At 43.9% G+C, this 16,496-nt stretch overlaps 6 protein-coding genes across 6 annotated transcripts; 3 read left to right on the top strand and 3 right to left on the bottom strand.

Moving 5' to 3' along the window:
• Positions 1–128: 128 nt before the first annotated feature.
• Positions 129–2,085, top strand: BDB00DRAFT_817226 (ATP-dependent protease La domain-containing protein). The gene has a single exon (XM_053123051.1). The coding sequence runs from the start codon at positions 417–419 to the stop codon at positions 1,941–1,943; it is 1,527 nt and encodes a 508-aa protein (XP_052981089.1). The 5' UTR covers positions 129–416; the 3' UTR covers positions 1,944–2,085.
• Positions 2,086–3,141: 1,056 nt separating this feature from the next.
• Positions 3,142–5,290, top strand: BDB00DRAFT_817219 (tubulin beta-1 chain; the record flags this gene model as incomplete). Its single annotated transcript, XM_053123050.1, has 5 exons — positions 3,142–3,172; positions 3,310–3,326; positions 3,424–3,563; positions 3,628–4,754; positions 4,828–5,290. The coding sequence occupies 5 exons, from the start codon at positions 3,145–3,147 to the stop codon at positions 4,866–4,868; spliced, it is 1,353 nt and encodes a 450-aa protein (XP_052981088.1). The 3' UTR covers positions 4,869–5,290.
• A 1,111-nt stretch (positions 5,291–6,401) lies between these two features.
• BDB00DRAFT_817218 (Golgi transport) lies at positions 6,402–7,588 on the bottom strand. Its single transcript, XM_053123049.1, has 5 exons — positions 7,470–7,588; positions 7,275–7,366; positions 6,997–7,175; positions 6,751–6,832; positions 6,402–6,676 (listed from the first exon to the last, which is right to left on the bottom strand). Exons 1-5 carry the CDS (start codon positions 7,486–7,488, stop codon positions 6,635–6,637), a joined length of 414 nt encoding a protein of 137 aa, XP_052981087.1. The 5' UTR covers positions 7,489–7,588; the 3' UTR covers positions 6,402–6,634.
• Positions 7,589–8,429: 841 nt separating this feature from the next.
• On the top strand, positions 8,430–10,070 carry BDB00DRAFT_817214 (uncharacterized protein). Its single transcript, XM_053123048.1, has 2 exons — positions 8,430–8,890; positions 8,973–10,070. Exons 1-2 carry the CDS (start codon positions 8,469–8,471, stop codon positions 10,030–10,032), a joined length of 1,482 nt encoding a protein of 493 aa, XP_052981086.1. The 5' UTR covers positions 8,430–8,468; the 3' UTR covers positions 10,033–10,070.
• A 152-nt stretch (positions 10,071–10,222) lies between these two features.
• Positions 10,223–11,993, bottom strand: BDB00DRAFT_871094 (uncharacterized protein; the record flags this gene model as incomplete). Its single annotated transcript, XM_053126789.1, has 6 exons — positions 10,223–10,481; positions 10,593–10,875; positions 10,981–11,028; positions 11,128–11,337; positions 11,530–11,681; positions 11,827–11,993. 6 exons carry the CDS (start codon positions 11,991–11,993, stop codon positions 10,223–10,225), a joined length of 1,119 nt encoding a protein of 372 aa, XP_052981085.1.
• A 1,112-nt stretch (positions 11,994–13,105) lies between these two features.
• BDB00DRAFT_817192 (ras family-domain-containing protein) lies at positions 13,106–14,923 on the bottom strand. Its single transcript, XM_053123047.1, has 5 exons — positions 14,441–14,923; positions 13,854–13,950; positions 13,697–13,749; positions 13,227–13,602; positions 13,106–13,127 (listed from the first exon to the last, which is right to left on the bottom strand). Exons 1-4 carry the CDS (start codon positions 14,496–14,498, stop codon positions 13,346–13,348), a joined length of 465 nt encoding a protein of 154 aa, XP_052981084.1. The 5' UTR covers positions 14,499–14,923; the 3' UTR covers positions 13,106–13,127; positions 13,227–13,345.
• Positions 14,924–16,496: the final 1,573 nt, after the last annotated feature.

The following is a 16,496-nucleotide window of genomic DNA, read 5'->3' as shown; positions in this document are numbered from 1 at the left end:
AGGAAACACGCAATGATTACCGATGTCATGACCCGAATTTGTGGATGTTGAATATGCAAGGGGAAGAGGAGAGGAGTGCGAAATGGGTTAAAAAAAGATAAGTCGAGTCAACGGCAATCACAAAAAGGCTCGCAGATCGTGATGCCGGCGGGGCGGACGGAACGACAAAGTTGCGCCCCCCGATATAAAGTGCATGTGTGTATAGGTGATGTGCTGTACTCATATGTGTTATATGCGGTCTGACAGAGAGCTGTGTGTGAGTGGATGAAATTCTAGGGCGTGTGATACCAAATCGAGAAACCCAGCGAATCCAAACTGACCATCGAAATCAGCGTAGTAGAGATCTCGATGAGCGAGGACAATGGGCAGTCTTTAAAGAAATATAACCTAAGCGATTATTCAAACCGTATTCCATAATGACTTCTACCTTTCCTTTTTGTTCCCCATCACTAGTGTGGCCCGCACATTCCACCTCCAACACCACGCTTCCAGCTACTACTCTTCCTCATACTAGTAGTGGTGGCTATCTGGATTATCCTTCCTTGTCGCCGCCAATGGATTTGTTTGTCAACAGTCTCACCGAGCTGCTCCAATGTCCTGTTTGCAATAATGACCTGCGTGACCCAGTAACGTTGTCGTGTGGTTACACTGTATGCCAAGTATGCATTCCAGTACCTATTCAAGATCGCAACATCCACCAACCTGTCTTTATATGCCCCGTTCCTGACTGTCGGTACTCGACGCATCTTTTTGGACGTTCGCAAGAATCGTGCATTGATTCGGTCGTACAAAGTCTGTGCTTGATCGCGCACCGCTCAGCATTATCAATATGTCCACGATCATCATCATCATCATCAATCAATATTATGTCAACACCTACATCCGCCTCACTAGCATTACCGATCGCTAAGGGTAAACAGCTCGCAACGACAGCAGCCACAGCAACGACGGCAACCGATGCCCAGCAACAGGTCTCTAACTTGTTGCAATGCCGAAAATGCCACGACACGTTCCATCAGCCATTGACAACACACTGCGGCCACGTGTATTGCCGTCTTTGCTTGCTGAAGCTCAAGATTGAAGGTGAATCGTGTCCTGAATGCCAACGACCGTTGCCACGCTACAACCACATCCAAAACCAAGCTGCCGACAACCGAATTCTCGCACGGCTTCTCCAGCTACTCCAACAACACGAACGAATTTTCCAGGCGCCAAATACGTCGGCCATCCCCATGTTCGTGACAGGCCAAGTGATTCTACCGCATCAGCACGCACGGATCCCCGTCTTTACACCGTCGCATATCCGCATGCTCCGCCACGCCATTTTCGCATCGCGTCAGCACAACGCGCTCTGTCTACCAGCAGTACATCGTGGCCGACCCAACCTGTCACAATACGGCACGATTGTCCAGATCGTCTCGGTGGAACAAAAGACGGATGGATCGACTATCCTCGACGTCCGTGGCTGCGAACGGTTCCGCACCTACACCGCCGATCACGAAGAGGAAAATATGGAGGATGTGTCGGTCTTGATCGCCGATATCGATCTTGTTCCCGAAGTCGCTGTCCAAGACGCTTGGACTGACGAACTTGCGCTGCAAATCCACACGTTTATTCAAGAGATAGCAACAGTGCCACCGCTGGAAGGCGTGGTTAGCACCAGCACCATGGGATTACTGGGTCCGCTCTGGTTTGAAACAATGGAACGTATCCATGGACCGATGCCGGCACGTCATCAAGCAGCCGCACTTACATGGTGGGCGGCCGTGATTCTGCCTGTCAGCGGGGCGGAATGCTATGCGCTATTGCGGACGATCAATTTGCAGGACCGTCTTGAGCTTGTACTCTCGTGGATCAAGCAACTTGATGGCCAGTGGAAACGATGTCGTCAAACGGCTGTAAATACCGTTGCTGCTGCCATCCAGCCGCAATTGGAGAACTAGTCCACAACGACAACAACCGCAGCGTACTATACACTCGTTCCTCTTCTATGCTGCTAATCTACAACCGCACACACTACCAGCACCCATAACAACAACACGTTTGCCCCACTCATTCCTACTTTTTTTTACCAACACTATCATTCATTTTCATTCTCGTTATCTTCATCCACACCCACAAACCCTCTTTCTAAACCGCAAAACAGAGAAAAAGGAAAAAAAAAACAGTTCAGTCTTTAACAATATGATTCCTCTTTATATACATTGGACATCTCACAGCACACACCTAGTGCCCTCCTACTCCTTCTTCATCATTTATCCCCATCTCGTATATCCTCAATAATGATCCCCTGTCTATAGTTTTCTTGTTCTTACCATGCACAAATTATCTTTACGCATCTCTTATATACTGCACCGCAACCACACCCTATACCCCGCTTTTGTTTATTATGCTTCTGTATGCTAATCTTTTTTTCGGGCAAAGAAATAAAGGAACTCATTCATGGTATATAGCCTGTTTCGTATCAAGTGTTTCTGCTGTTGGAAACGAAAGGAAAAAAAGTCCTTCTCTCTCAGCAGCACGAGGAGTCGCTCCCCCTAAGCTTTCTATAGAGAGAGGGTCTCGTCGTAGTATTATGTATGCATGTGGGATCCAAGGTAACACATGTGTGTTTCCTCGTGCTTCAAAGTCGTGCACACTGCAGGCTCCACACATACACACTCTCTCTCTCTCTATCTCTATCTCTATCTTTTAGACTGCCACCTAGTACTTACCGCAGTGCATACACATAACCTCGTCTTGCGCCGACCCAAGCAAGAGAGGCCTGCTCGTTACAGTGTGTATGAGGGAGGCATAGTAAACTCAATTACCGGGATCCAGAAAGAGAAGAAACAGCCCAACCCCCTTCAGTATCCTTCCCCTGACGGTGAGTGAAAGGGACTAGCAGACGGCAAGGGCATCAAGTATAGTATAAAGTGTATACGGTTTTACCAAAGAAAGGTGCGTGTGCGTACATGATATAAGCTCCGCTGGTAAAGCAAAGGGCTCTTTTCCTTTTGCATATTCTGTCCCCTACTACACCCCCACCCCCCCCCCAACACGCCTTTTTTTTTTCTTTCTTTCGCTTCTTCCTTTCTTACGTTTCGTCTGACACCTTTCTTACTGCTTTCCTTAACTTAACATCCTTTTCCTTTTCATTCCATCATGAGAGAAATCATTCACGTTCAAGCAGGTACTGTTCTTGGTTGTTTCTTTTTCGTGAGAGCGCCGCTCTTTCTGCTTCGCGTTTACGCACCGTTGGGATCCGACCCGAAAAGAAGATTAGATTGAATGCTCATCTGCCTTTTGTTCATCTTTGTGTCTTTGTAGGCCAATGTGGTAACCAGGTAAAGATCCTGAGAGGCGAGGGACTCAAGAAGACGCGTATTACTGTCGTTGTAAAGCAACTAACAGTAACTCGTGTGATGTTTTTCCTTTTCTTAGATCGGTCAAAAATTCTGGGAAACCATCAGTCAAGAACACGGTATTGATGGATCGGGCGCCTACGCCGGCGACAACGATCTCCAATTGGAGCGTATCAACGTCTACTACAACGAAGGCTCCACTGGCAAATATGTGCCAAGGTGAGTTTGGTCTCTCTCTAGTCTCGCTTTTTTTTTTTCTAAAAGAAACTAATGGCCAGTGTAGAGCTGTGTTGGTCGACTTGGAGCCTGCCACGATGGACGCCATCAGAGGAAGCACCTACGGCAAGCTGTACCGCCCCGACAACTTTGTGCATGCACAGTCCGGCGCAGGCAACTCGTGGGCCAAGGGATACTACACGGAGGGTGCAGAATTGGTCGAATCGGTGCTTGATATCATCCGCAAGGAAGCAGAGCACACCGACTGCTTGCAGGGCTTCCAGCTCGCCCACTCGCTTGGCGGTGGCACTGGTTCCGGCATGGGCTCGCTCTTGCTGTCCAAGATCCGTGAAGAATACCCCGACCGCATGTTGTGCACCTACTCGGTGGTGCCTTCGCCCAAGGTCTCTGACACTGTCGTCGAGCCCTACAACGCCGTCCTCTCTGTCCACCAGTTGGTCGAGAACTGCGATGCCACCTTCTGTATCGACAACGAGGCGCTGTACGACATCTGCTTCCGCACCTTGAAGCTGTCCAGCCCTGGCTACGGCGACCTGAACCAGCTGGTCTCGGCTGTCATGTCCGGCGTCTCGACCTCGCTGCGTTTCCCTGGCCAATTGAACTCGGACTTGCGTAAGCTGTTTGTCAACATGGTCCCCTTCCCTCGTCTCCATTTCTTCATGGTCGGCTTTGCACCCCTGACTGCATTCGCCTCGCAGCAGTACCGCAACCTGTCCGTCCCTGAGTTGACCGCCCAGATGTTTGATGCGCGTAACATGATGGCTGCTTCCGACCCCCGTCACGGCCGCTACTTGACCGTCGCCACCATGTTCCGTGGCCGCTTGTCGACCAAGGAAGTCGAGAACCAGATGCTGGCTGTCCAGCAGAAGAACTCGTCGTACTTTGTCGAGTGGATCCCCAACTCGGTCAAGACCTCCCTGTGTGACATTCCTCCTGTCGGCTTGAAGATGTCGGGCACCTTCATTGGTAACAGCACCTCGATCCAGGAACTCTTCAAGCGTGTCAACGAGCAGTTCACGGCCATGTTCCGTCGCAAGGCTTTCATGCACTGGTACACCGGTGAGGGTATGGACGAGATGGAGTTCACTGAGGCCGAGTCCAACATGAACGATCTTGTCTCCGAGTACCAGCAGTACCAGGAGGCCGGTGTTGAAGATATGGAAGAAGAATTGGGTATGTAACATTCTAGCATGCAGGCACATTTGTTTTGTATGGTTTGTACTAAAACTGGCATCCTCTTCTGCAGATGACGAGTACCTCGAGGAAGAGCAGGTCTTGGAAGATTAGAGAAGGATCCTCCTGTCTCACTCTCTCCGCAACCAAAAATAACCAATCTTACCCCAACCCCCCCGCATACACACACACACACACACACACACGAAAAATACAAGAACAACAGCAAACAACAGCAAACAACAGCAACAACCATAATACCCACATCGTTTTCTTTTCTACTTTACCCTCTTCCACACACAACAGACCATGCTATCTTCTTTCCTCATATCCAAATGGTTTTCTTCCTTGCCGAACAAACACCTTTGGAATGCACTCCCCCCCCTTTTTTTTATCCTTCTAATAAAATGGCGAAAGTGTTCTTCTTTGACTGGTTGTTGTCGCATCAGTTACACAACGTGCTTCGATCGGTCGACCGCTTATAGAAGTTACACTAAGATGTGCTACACAGTGGCGCATCTGCACTTGAAAAAAAAAACCAGTGTCATATCACCGTTCTGTAGCATCCAAAATTCTTCTTGAACTCCAGTGCGGTCATAAGGAAGGCAATTCCTTCAGAAATCTGCAGCACATGCACTGAATCAATCAATTGCTTAGTGCATTAGAAGAGTGTCTTTTTTCCACTGGAAGTGAATTGTATCACATAGGCCATGTCAGAAGAGGTGAGGGTGATTCTCTCTTTTTCCGTCAAGTCCAAGTCAAATGAAAAAAAGTTTCCACGGCTCCGATGGCTGTGCAAGATCGTGCAACCAAAACAGATTCTCCTTTTGAATTTTGACATGTATTAATGCGATACGAATCGGAATCTTGTCAAAACGTCGCTGTCAAAGGGCTGACGTTTCAAGATATGCTTCGATGTCATTTACAGGATCCTCAGGACATGGACGATGGTAGATCATATTGCTTGAGCTGTTTTCTTTGGGGATACGGAACAATAACATCTTTCTTCGTCAGGAGACCGTAGAATTGAAGCCATCAAATCGAGTATTGACTGGCCCGTGGCAAATCTTTAATGATGTTCGGAAAAAGGTTCGCAAGCGCAAACAGTCGGTCATGCTTCTTGCTGCTAGTGCGCATACGTGCCTACCACAGTATGCATACTGCAAGCACTTTTTTAATGTGTTTTCGTCGGTTAACTACATAGTTCGCGGCAGGATATCTAAAGTGCCAAGTATGTACGAGTCGACTGAAGTGACGCACTGATTAATGGTTTGCGGGACTAAGCGTTTTTACTATAGAGAAGTGAAGGCACAAAGAAAAGAAAGGGAAGAAATGCGACTTTACAAAACACCATCCGTATATCTGAAGCTTTCATATGTATATGTGTGTGTATCATGTATCTAATGTGTAACGCTGTCACAGGTACATAATATCCCAAAAGCCAAGCCGAAGGCTTTTTTGTTCCACAGCACCCAGAATGTCTGAGCAATCCGCACTATTCCAGTAGTATACTGTACAATTAGAAAATGATATAATACAATTTTTGCTGTTGTCAATGTTTTTGTTGATCCAAAAGGAAAGCAGTGTCGTACTGGTTAATAACTACTAGATGTAATAATTACCATTTCGTATCATCAGAAAGACCTTATTTAGGTTTCATGGATTTCTGATTTATTAATAGATATAGAGATGTAATAAAATTAGTGTAATTACCGATAATGCAATGAGCCGTAAGATTGTAGTGTATCATTATATAGAAAGAAGGGAATTGTACACCATTGAGAGTATATAAAAAGTAGAGGATGGATGATTATTAACAAAATAGCAAGTATGTAAAGGGTTAGCGAATATGGCGGTCATTGTAAGTTCCGCTTTTCTTATTAAACGGGTAGTGCAGGGCCAGCAGTGAATCGATCAAATGTCTAATACGGAATAGCGACATTGTTAGAACATTATAAAGACTTCACTATCCGTTGTCTCCGTCTCAAATACTTACATTGCTCAGTCCAGGATGGTTCAAAAGAGATCCAATGATTGGAAGTTGTCGCAAAAATGCAAAGACCAGCGGGAAGAAATCACTATCGCGACACATTTCATAACAGTCAGCATCTCTGGATGTGTCGATCTCGATCCAATAACCCCATACACCCGTTTCTTTTATTGCATGATTGCATCCCCCCTTCATCAGCCCACACCATCCGAAAAATCACGACGACGACTCGTAAAGTAAATCATCACATACCCAAACAAGTTTAAAATGCCAAATACTTCGATAGCAATACCAATCATGGCCCACTTGCAAAAGACTAATAGAATGCCGCCGAGGAAGCAAATAGTGCCGCGGATCTTGTTCTTTTGAGCGAAAAAGGTTACTGTACGTTGAACACCAATCGTCAGGGTGATTCCTGCTAGAAATAAGATCTATGCTCGCCCACCCCAAAAAAAGAAAAAAGTGGTTAGTACACGTCCTGCACCAAACCTTACCCCCCCCCCTTCTTCCTTTGGTGCATTTATACTCACATTGCCCACGGCCAATAATCCAGCATCAAAAAAGGTAAAAATGCCCATCAACATGAAGAGGACACCCACTGCTGTGAGGCCTACGCCGATCTCTACATTGAAGCAAAGAAAAAAAATAAACACCAGCGGGGTGTTGTTTAGACATTTCCGAGAGTTCCCCTCTTTGACTCTGAATTTCTTGCGTAAAACACGAACTTTGACCATCAGAAAGCATCAAGAAACGAGACAGAAGGAGAGGAAAAGAGAGAGAGAGAGAGAGAGAGAAGACTAAAGGTAGCGCGATCTAGAACACCAAAAAAAAAGTGGGTATAAAAAGAAGAGGTGTTGCGGAGTGCGTCTTGGTGTTTCGCGCACTATAAGAGTTTTTTATATAAATATAGGCATTCTCGGTAACACAATCATATGAAGGTTTTGGATCCATGTCGATCCTTGAGAATACAATCTGCCTTTTCAAGGGACTTTTGATAAGGAGTCTCATATTGCATTTCAATGAATCATCTACGCTATCGCCATCAAATGCTCCTCAATACAGCGAAAAGAACAACTTGGGCGATGCTAAGAAACGCAGGGCCGGCGAATACTTCTTGTGGCCCTGAATTACTGACACAGCACTTGCTCCGACCCGCCACTGTGTGTTTCACTTTAATTTTAGCATGTGCTTGGGTTCCTCACTGCAGTGTTCAGGTACGGTAAGTTGCTTTGTCTAGAAATAAAAGTATCTAGTTTGAGAATGGGCACTTGAAACTAACGAAAGTAGACAAGTGAAAATAGATGGTGCCACCGAATCAGGATAAAAAGCTGCTATATGACCCTTGCGTCACACTGCCAAATAATCTATTTCTCTTTTATTAACCTTGAAATTGCGTTTCGGCCTTGTTCCGGCCATGAGCTCATAATTTAAAGAGTGCATATATATATATATATATATATAGAGCATTTGTACTTTTGTTTCTACAATAGTTTGTTATCAATAACAGCCACACCGAACGACCAAGGACAGGTTAAATAACCATTGTTACTCCGGGCAGTGTCTTTGGTGGTTTCTGTGCTACATACCTGGCCAAAAATCATGCGCCTACAGAGAGGAATAAAGAGAGAGGGCGACTACCACCATACATATACCACCACGGTTGCTAAACACGTAGTGTGCACAAGTTCCCACACACACACACACACACACACACAACACCAATCATGATCACCATCCTTCCATTCGAATTGCTGGCACAAATCACTGAAGAGCTTTCACAACAAGAGTTGCTCAGGTGCATGTGCGTCTGTCGCAGCTGGTATAGCACCTTCACGCCGATACTCTACGGCCGCGTTATACTTTCCAAGGACCCGAAACAATTTCGACGATTCGTGGACGCACTAGAGAAATCACCCGACTTGCGCAATCTCGTCCATTCCTTACGCTGGTGTGCAGAGATTATCACCTATGCCAACGTCGACAATCTTTCACAGCAGTGTCAGAACATTGGTTGTATGTCTATAACATGGAGTTCGAGGGCAATTCTGTCTCCATTGGCCGTATCCTTGGAAACCTTTTCTGTCCTGACACGACTTACGCTGGAATACCATGGCAATGGGCTCGGTCCAAAGACGGCAGAATATGGGTAAGCAGTAAACGCTGGGACATTTCATACAAAAAAACATATGATTAGAAAAAGGGGCAAGCTTAATTAGCTGACTTGATAGATCAACAAAACTTGCTGCGTTCCTAACATCCGTACCCCGCTTACAAGCTCTATCGCTCATTCATGTTATACCGCTTGTCCGTTGTATCGAGCTCAACAGCATCCATAAAGCATGTACCGAGTTGCGCTATTTGGATGTGACATGTGTCCATTGGGATGCCAAATGCACTGATATTCCAGGGATTGGTCCTTTTCCGGGACTACGTACGCTAAAAATCACGTACGAACGAGCAGGAAGTCAATGCACTCGCTTTTTGTCAGAATATTTGCAAGAGCACCTTGTACCACGATACCCGAACCTAAGACATGTCGAGTTTCGACGGACCAATAGCTCGGATGTTTTGGCTACTAGCACCTACTCCTCATACGCAGGATCACAACAGCAGCGACACCAACAACAACAACAAGCGGTTGAGCCGCCATGGCTACTTTGGAACGACACCATAAAACGAGCCAATTTTCGAGGTTTACGTAAAGCACTTGCTTTTCTGGCCAATGGTGCCGACAATGCACGACTCACTCGCATACTGTGCTCGACGTTACCTCGACGATCAACCTATCATCTACTGATTACCACCACATGTCTATCCTTCACAGGATTCCTTCACTCGGACCACAACTGCATTGAAATAGACACATTGATGGATCGCTTTGCTATGGTGAACACACTTTTTCTCGAAACGAGCCACATCAAAGTATCCAGACATAACAAAAAATCCCGAGCACCATTGTTGCGATTACGAACTATAACATGCAAAAACGTTCAAATGGACTTTTCAGCCATTGAATACATTCATCGACATTGCCGTCATGTTGACCAGGTTAATTTTTCTATATGCCAGTCGCATAACTGCAATGCCATCGGACCTCCTTCCTCTCCATCACAAACAAGTACGTATCATGCAACAACATCATCGTCATCGAATCACCATATATGTGAGCCGATAGAGGCACATAGTGTCCAAGACCTGCGAACGCTTTGTGAAAACAGGTCAACAATCATTAATCTCTTGGCTGCATGCTGGTCGATATCATCAGCCTCCACTATTATCAACAATTAAAAATGAACATGCCATTTTTTTTGTACATAGTAAAAATTCTCTACTAATTTTTTTTCCCTTTTCATACTTGTTAATACATAATAAGTGTAATGATCATCTTACTAAATTATAATCTACGTGATTTTCCGTTATGTATATAATATAATGGCATAATTTGTTTCTAATCCATTTTATGCTGTGGATGGGCTATTCAACAATGACGATCAATCGCTTCGTTGTTGGTCAATTCTGACAAGAACGAATCGAGAGTATTTGATCGGAAAAGTCCCAACTGTTCTTGGGTGATATACTCAGAAAAGTGACCGTTCATATACAGTGCATGGCGATTACGGAAAATGGTAGTATCAATGACGCGGTTCGTACGAGGCAATAGCCGATACACCAACTGATTCTCGTAGCTGTCGTTGTACAGAAATGCCCGTGCACCACACACTTCATCAATCGGACATCTTTGCATTTTTTATAAAAGACAAAAAATGAGTTGGCGGCATAAAAAAAACAGGCACAGCAACTACTCATATTGATCTTAAGATGCGGGTAAAAAGTTGTGAGTTACATACCTAAATACCAAGCCGCAGTCTTGTGCCTTTGTCATCATCCATCGCAACGAGTGATTAGATAGGACACGAGAAGCTTTGGGTCCACCAATAACATCAGAATGTGTTCCAGGGAACCATATCTGTTGGAGCTCTTGATCAGATTTTTTATGTGATCCATACTTCATCAGCGTAGGACGAAACCATGCGCGTTCCTCGTGAATCGCAAGTGCATGAAATGCTGATTTGACTTTAGGAGACAACTTGGTGTCATGAAAATTATGCAATCCATGAAATAAGCTCCACACTGGTGTAATAGAAAAGAAACGAAAGCGGTCATTTCTCTTTTAGTGACACTCTTTCCCATCAGATGATATCGTCAATGACATTCCTACATCCATCCTTTTCTTACACAAAGAGCCACCTAAATACCATGGGAGACATGGCACACCGAGACTTCCTACACAATAATCAAATGCAAAGAGAAAAAGGGGTTTACTAGTTGGATACAGTAGGTTTATTTCTCAAACAGAGATACGATGGATAACATTGCTCGTACCTACTGTATCAAAACAGCCCAAAAATCTGATCTCTGGCTCTCGGCAACCATATTTGCGACGAAACTCTACAGCTTCAGAGTCGCTTGGACGGCTTTTTCGATCCGCCCGTTGATAGAGATCATAGGCCTCGTGAAGCGCCACAGTGACGTATTCGCACGGCAGTAGACCCACATTATGTATCATACCAGCCAAGCTACGTGCGGCATAAGCTTATTCCGTAGAGTAGTAGGATTATTTTTCCAGATTAGCCTCAGTATACAACAAGTCATCAACGCAGCAGCATTATTTTACATCACTTTTGTAATTTGTGATGTATATGCTTTTCATTACCTCCGCGGGATACTCCAAGCAACCAAATTTCGTCTTGTTCTCCTTTGCAATTCTCGCTCAAGAACGCATACGCTGTAAGATTTGATCACTGATGCCGAGCCCAAATGCGCCACCGAGATATTTTTGCAAACCATCTTCATCTGCGCCGACGCCCTGGAAATAGTGTGCTATTTGCGACCATGTTTCGTTCGTCGACATTTGTTGAGGATAGGCGGTTTCTAAGCTAGTATAAAACTTATAAGCGTTGGTGCGTGCTACATGATAGATGTAGGAATTCGTAATTAATGTTAGCTATGTATATGTACTATGTGACCCTTTGCATATGTTGTAAGCAGTGGTTACTGCAGTAGTGTGAGTATTCTTGCTACGTGCCGCTTGCAACATCCCAAGTGCCGTCCATGCATGCAATGATCCGCTGCCTGCATAGAGGTGCAGCAGCATCCGTCTTTGATGTTTCTTCGGACAATGTGGTATTATTGTGGCTGTTGTTGTTGATGTTCTTGCGATTACTGCTTCTTGTGCTTGATGACGGCATCGCTGTATTGCTTTTTTCCACAGAGCTGGATACTTTTCTAGCTTTTTTGCCTTTGGACAAATAAGTTGTGCTTAAAGTTATCGCCATTTGTTTGCTGGTGTATAGAAGAAACCCGGTGTTACTTTGCTCTACTAAATGCTGCTTTAAATAACGAAATCCCAAAACCTTACAGCTTTTCCCAAGTATGGAATTGGTATTAGGGCGATGTGTTTTTCCATTTGCTGAAAAAAATGACTATCAAGCATTCCTGCTGCGTTACCCTAGTGTCTCGTCATTTGGCTAAAAAAATAGAGTTCATGCGACAGCGTGCTCGTCGCCGGGCGCACGTCCCTAAAATCCACCCTATCCCAGCACCTTTATGGCGCCCTCGAGACTTTGCCATATCTGCCTATCATTTAAAACGCAAGTGAAATCTATACAAGACATTTATTTTCGGGCCATATGATTCTGGTAGTGTGTTTAGCACGCTATTGCTCTCATGGCTGTCAGCAGCTTCTTCTTCATAATAGCATAGCTTGTCAGCAGATCTAGGGGAACCAACAATACTTTCACACCTTTTGATACGATGATTGATGCATCATTTCATCCTACAAATAAATGAGTGGTACATAACTGGCATAACGTATTGTATGTAAAACATCATCTATTAACCCCATCTATGAACAAGTCGCACTAACTTCAGTTATACAGGGCTGGTGCGAAATTCTTATACCATTTTACATCATACGTAAATCAAGATAAGTCAATGATACATAACAAAGGATATGCACGTAATTGCACAAGCATTTTGGATCCACAACATCTGCGATATAGAGAAATTACAGATAATAAACAGCCATCAAGTACATATGTACGTACAAAGTGATCTTGTATTTTTTTGTTCCAAAAAAAGAAAATGCGGTCAAAATTTTAAATTGGAGTTCAAGGAGGTAAAAGAATATATGGTAACGGGTAATAAGAGGGATTAGAGTAAGAGACGATACTAACACACCGGATGCTAACAACAACTTGACTTGGGGCTGGGCGGCTGTTCTTCAAGTAGTTGGCTGGTGGGCTGCTTCCAGGTTACTTCGTGTCCGTACTTCTTCCCCACGAGGATTTGCGTCAGCTGAAAAAAGAGCTCTTCTATCTCGCCTATGATGCGCAGATTATGGATATCAGTAACCAAGTGTCAAAAACCAATGTAGACAATACACTGCCTTATTCCAGCCATTGTCGTTTGTATGTACTAACCATCATCCTCTTTTGCTGATACTTCATAAACGGGACACTCCCGCCCCAAGATTCGTCCTGCATAATCCTCTGCTTTGGAAATTGCAACGGCTCGCTGGTGCGCAGCCAGATCAAGCTTATTACCGACAATACATATGACCATATCGTCCGTCGTTGCTTTTTTCAGCTCTAAAGAATAGTTTTGGTTTTTTTGGGCTGAGTAGGAGGATTCTCAAGTTCATTCTGAGTGTCAGTGTGGAAATATGGGTCTGTGTAAAAATTATACCTTCGACCCAAGTGTTCATGTCTGAGAAACTTTCTTCTGATGTAATGTCGTACACGAGAATGGCAGCTTGCGCCCCGCGATAATACATTGGCGCCATTGCCCTGAACCGCTCTATATATATTTTTCCGGTATTAAAATGAGTGGGAAAGTAGAGTATCAGCATATGTAATAATGGTTTGCATCCACTAAGTCTTTAATAGCTAACCTTGGCCTGCTGTATCCCAAATTTGGAGACGGACATGGCAGTCATCGACGGTTCTAGGAGGTGGAGCAAATATATGATTATTGCGTTGTTGTTGTTGTTATTTGTGAGTTTAATATTCCCTTTTGTGCTACACATTTACCCAAAAGAAAAACCTTACAACTTCTTTGTCATAAATGACGCTCCGATTGTGGAGGTGCTGCTGGCAGAAAAGGTTTTCTGCACATATCGGATCACCACAGACGTTTTCCCCACACCTGGAATAAGATAAGCATGGAACATAAACAACAAGAAGAATAATAAGAGCCATGATGGATTTTTATAGACTTGTCACTGGAACAATAGTGATATAGCATATAGAAAGAAAAAAGAAGCCCGTGAAAAACAAAGACACGCGTCAAAAGGAAAGCGAAAGGGATGATTTCAGTTGCTTTGCGTTAGCTGCCAATCTCTTGATCCAAATCCTTATTGACAATAACGTCTTTTTCACTTCACCAAAGCCATTTGGCTGTGATTGTCAGCCAAAACAACATGGATGGTTTCCCAAAAGAACAAAATTCTTTTTCTTCCTCCTCCGCTCCATATCCGGTCGATCAAATCCTTCCCATCCATATCTTCCTTCTCTCCACAGATCCGACTTGATATTAGAGTAAAGGAAAAAAGAAAGGGAACATACATGTATAGAAAAAGAAAGAGTTGAAAAGTGCGAGAAAAAAAAAAAAAGAAAAAGAGAAACGCTACACGAACCTGTTGCTCCTAACACAACGACTTTGGCTTCCAATGTTTCTCTGGAAGAAGCATACATTTTTCTTTTATGTTTGGTTCGAGAAAGTGGGTATATATGTGGTGTGAGTGTAGAGTGAAAGGGGTATTTTTTTTTAGTAAAGGTCAGAGTGTGATCTGTTTTTCTCGAATCGCAAGGTGCCAGGTTACAATGTCACCTAGGTAACAAGGACGTCCGGGTTTGGCAAAGTGGTAGTTGTTGTAAGCTTTGAAGGAGTTGAATTCGCCCAATCGTTAACGCACAGAAGAGAGGGGGGGGGGAAACAATTTTCTTTAAAAGTGCATGCACAATGGAGAAGAAGGAGGAAAGAGGATCAATGTCAGTTCGATCGCTTGTTGTTGTTCTTGTTGTTGAGAGATTTCTGGGCGACACACCAAAAGAGAAGAAAAAAAAGCAATATAAAATAAAAGAGTAGGATATTAAATAATAATAGTAATAATAATAATAATAATAAGCATTTTGTCCCCCTTCTTTCAAAGTAGCCACTACCGTGTGTCAGCTACTTAATTTAGCAAGCTACTAACATGACGGTTACGTCTTGGTTCTCTTCCATGATCGGCTGATAAGTACCTGACAGTCATGGGAGCAATGAGGCGTGCTAAACACACAAACTGTTATTACATTATTGCAGATCACGAGGCACGATATTACATTAGCACACTTTAGCATCATCGTCATCGTCACCATTATTCTACCGCTCCGTTACTGTCACTGAACGACATACACAAAGAGCAGGCAGCTATGGGATAAAATGACGATGATGCCAGGTTCAACAATATTTGGGATACCTACCTATATGATTTACAAAACCATTTCCCGCCCATCTACCACCCCGCCCCCTATTTTCTTTTTCTTCGTTTGAGGGAACGTGCGCGTATTGCATGAAAATGGTTTAGATGCAAACAATATAAAAAGACACATTTTGCGCGCATATGAGAACTGTAATCATTTTGCTTGACACAAACTGAGTGACAGCTATTCTTTGCTTTATTTGGGGAAAAGATGCCATCCTTATTAAAAGCTAAACTTATTACTGATAATACCCATAGTGAGTTGCTATTCCTCAGACTGCAGCCTGTTCGCAATAGCGCCATCTAGTATGATAGCAATAAATGTTCATAATAGGCTGCTAGTTGTGCATTGATTTTTTCACCTTGGCGTGACACAAATTTCCATTTGGCGTTGCTCAAATTTCATCTTGACCGAAGTTGTTTAATACATGGCACTCTGTCATTTTCAGCTTGGCGCTGCCACACTTTATGCATGGCGTCCACTTTGGCGTGATCCGCATAACATTTTGGCGCCCCACTACTTTAAAACTGGCGCGGATAAGTAAATCAAATAAGCAGTCCGCTGTTTCATGGATTGGTCTTCCATTGTCTCTTCTTTTGGTGTAATTTTATCTATCATGTATGTGGAAAAAAGGTCAATCCAGTCAGAAAATGTATTGGATAATAGGCTATGTGAATTACGTGATCTATATAGTGACAACTTCATGAGCTTTGGTATTCTATGTAGCATTAAGATGCGTCTAGATAAAGAAATATCCGTACACGGATATTTTTGTCCTAGTATCCGTTAACTTTCACAATCCATTATTTTCACAAAAAAATATTGGGATTTCAAGTTTGAAACTAACGGAAATCCACTAATAACACGTACTCTATTGCACTGTGCCCTTACATACCCAATCCATGCCGAGCACAGATAATTCCAACGCTCGTAGAATCGCCTTGTTCGTCCGCACATCTAAATTTGCTGTCGCTGGCCCATGCTTAGTGCTACTTTTACCTTCTTCCACTTTAAGGAGCCTAGCTCAATTGCCATCTTGCTTATAATAAGGTCAATCCTGCGCCCAATCACAGTTTGCTTTTGCTCGCTATCGCCGCACATATCCATGTCGTACTGCCGTGCAGCCTTTGTTGCTTTGCTGGATGTTTCCCCACTAATTTTTATATCATTAACACGATCAACGAGCATATATGTGCTGTATTTAGCACGTCCATGAAGTGACTTACT

The sequence above is a fragment of the Zychaea mexicana genome (assembly GCF_025766255.1).
Source record: "Zychaea mexicana strain RSA 1403 chromosome Unknown BDB00scaffold_25, whole genome shotgun sequence".
In the NCBI taxonomy this organism is placed as follows: Eukaryota; Fungi; Mucoromycota; class Mucoromycetes; order Mucorales; family Lichtheimiaceae; genus Zychaea; species Zychaea mexicana.
The sequence above is the reverse complement of the archived record's forward strand: the minus strand, read 5'-3'. Positions and strand labels throughout refer to the sequence as shown.

Bases quoted from the DNA above. Each gene is read 5' to 3' on its own strand.
- BDB00DRAFT_817214 (XM_053123048.1), top strand. From the start codon at position 8,469: ATGATCACCATCCTTCCATTCGAATTGCTGGCACAAATCACTGAAGAG. The intron at 8,891-8,972 runs GTAAGCAGTAAA...CTGACTTGATAG, and splicing joins CCAAAGACGGCAGAATATGG to ATCAACAAAACTTGCTGCGT.
- BDB00DRAFT_817226 (XM_053123051.1), top strand. From the start codon at position 417: ATGACTTCTACCTTTCCTTTTTGTTCCCCATCACTAGTGTGGCCCGCA.
- BDB00DRAFT_817218 (XM_053123049.1), bottom strand. The intron at 7,176-7,274 runs GTGAGTATAAAT...GGGCGAGCATAG, and splicing joins GATTATTGGCCGTGGGCAAT to ATCTTATTTCTAGCAGGAAT. The intron at 6,677-6,750 runs GTAAGTATTTGA...ATTCCGTATTAG, and splicing joins ACCATCCTGGACTGAGCAAT to ACATTTGATCGATTCACTGC.
- BDB00DRAFT_817192 (XM_053123047.1), bottom strand. From the start codon at position 14,498: ATGTATGCTTCTTCCAGAGAAACATTGGAAGCCAAAGTCGTTGTGTTA. The intron at 13,750-13,853 runs GTAAGGTTTTTC...TCCACCTCCTAG, and splicing joins TCATTTATGACAAAGAAGTT to AACCGTCGATGACTGCCATG. The intron at 13,603-13,696 runs GTTAGCTATTAA...AAATATATATAG, and splicing joins TTGGGATACAGCAGGCCAAG to AGCGGTTCAGGGCAATGGCG.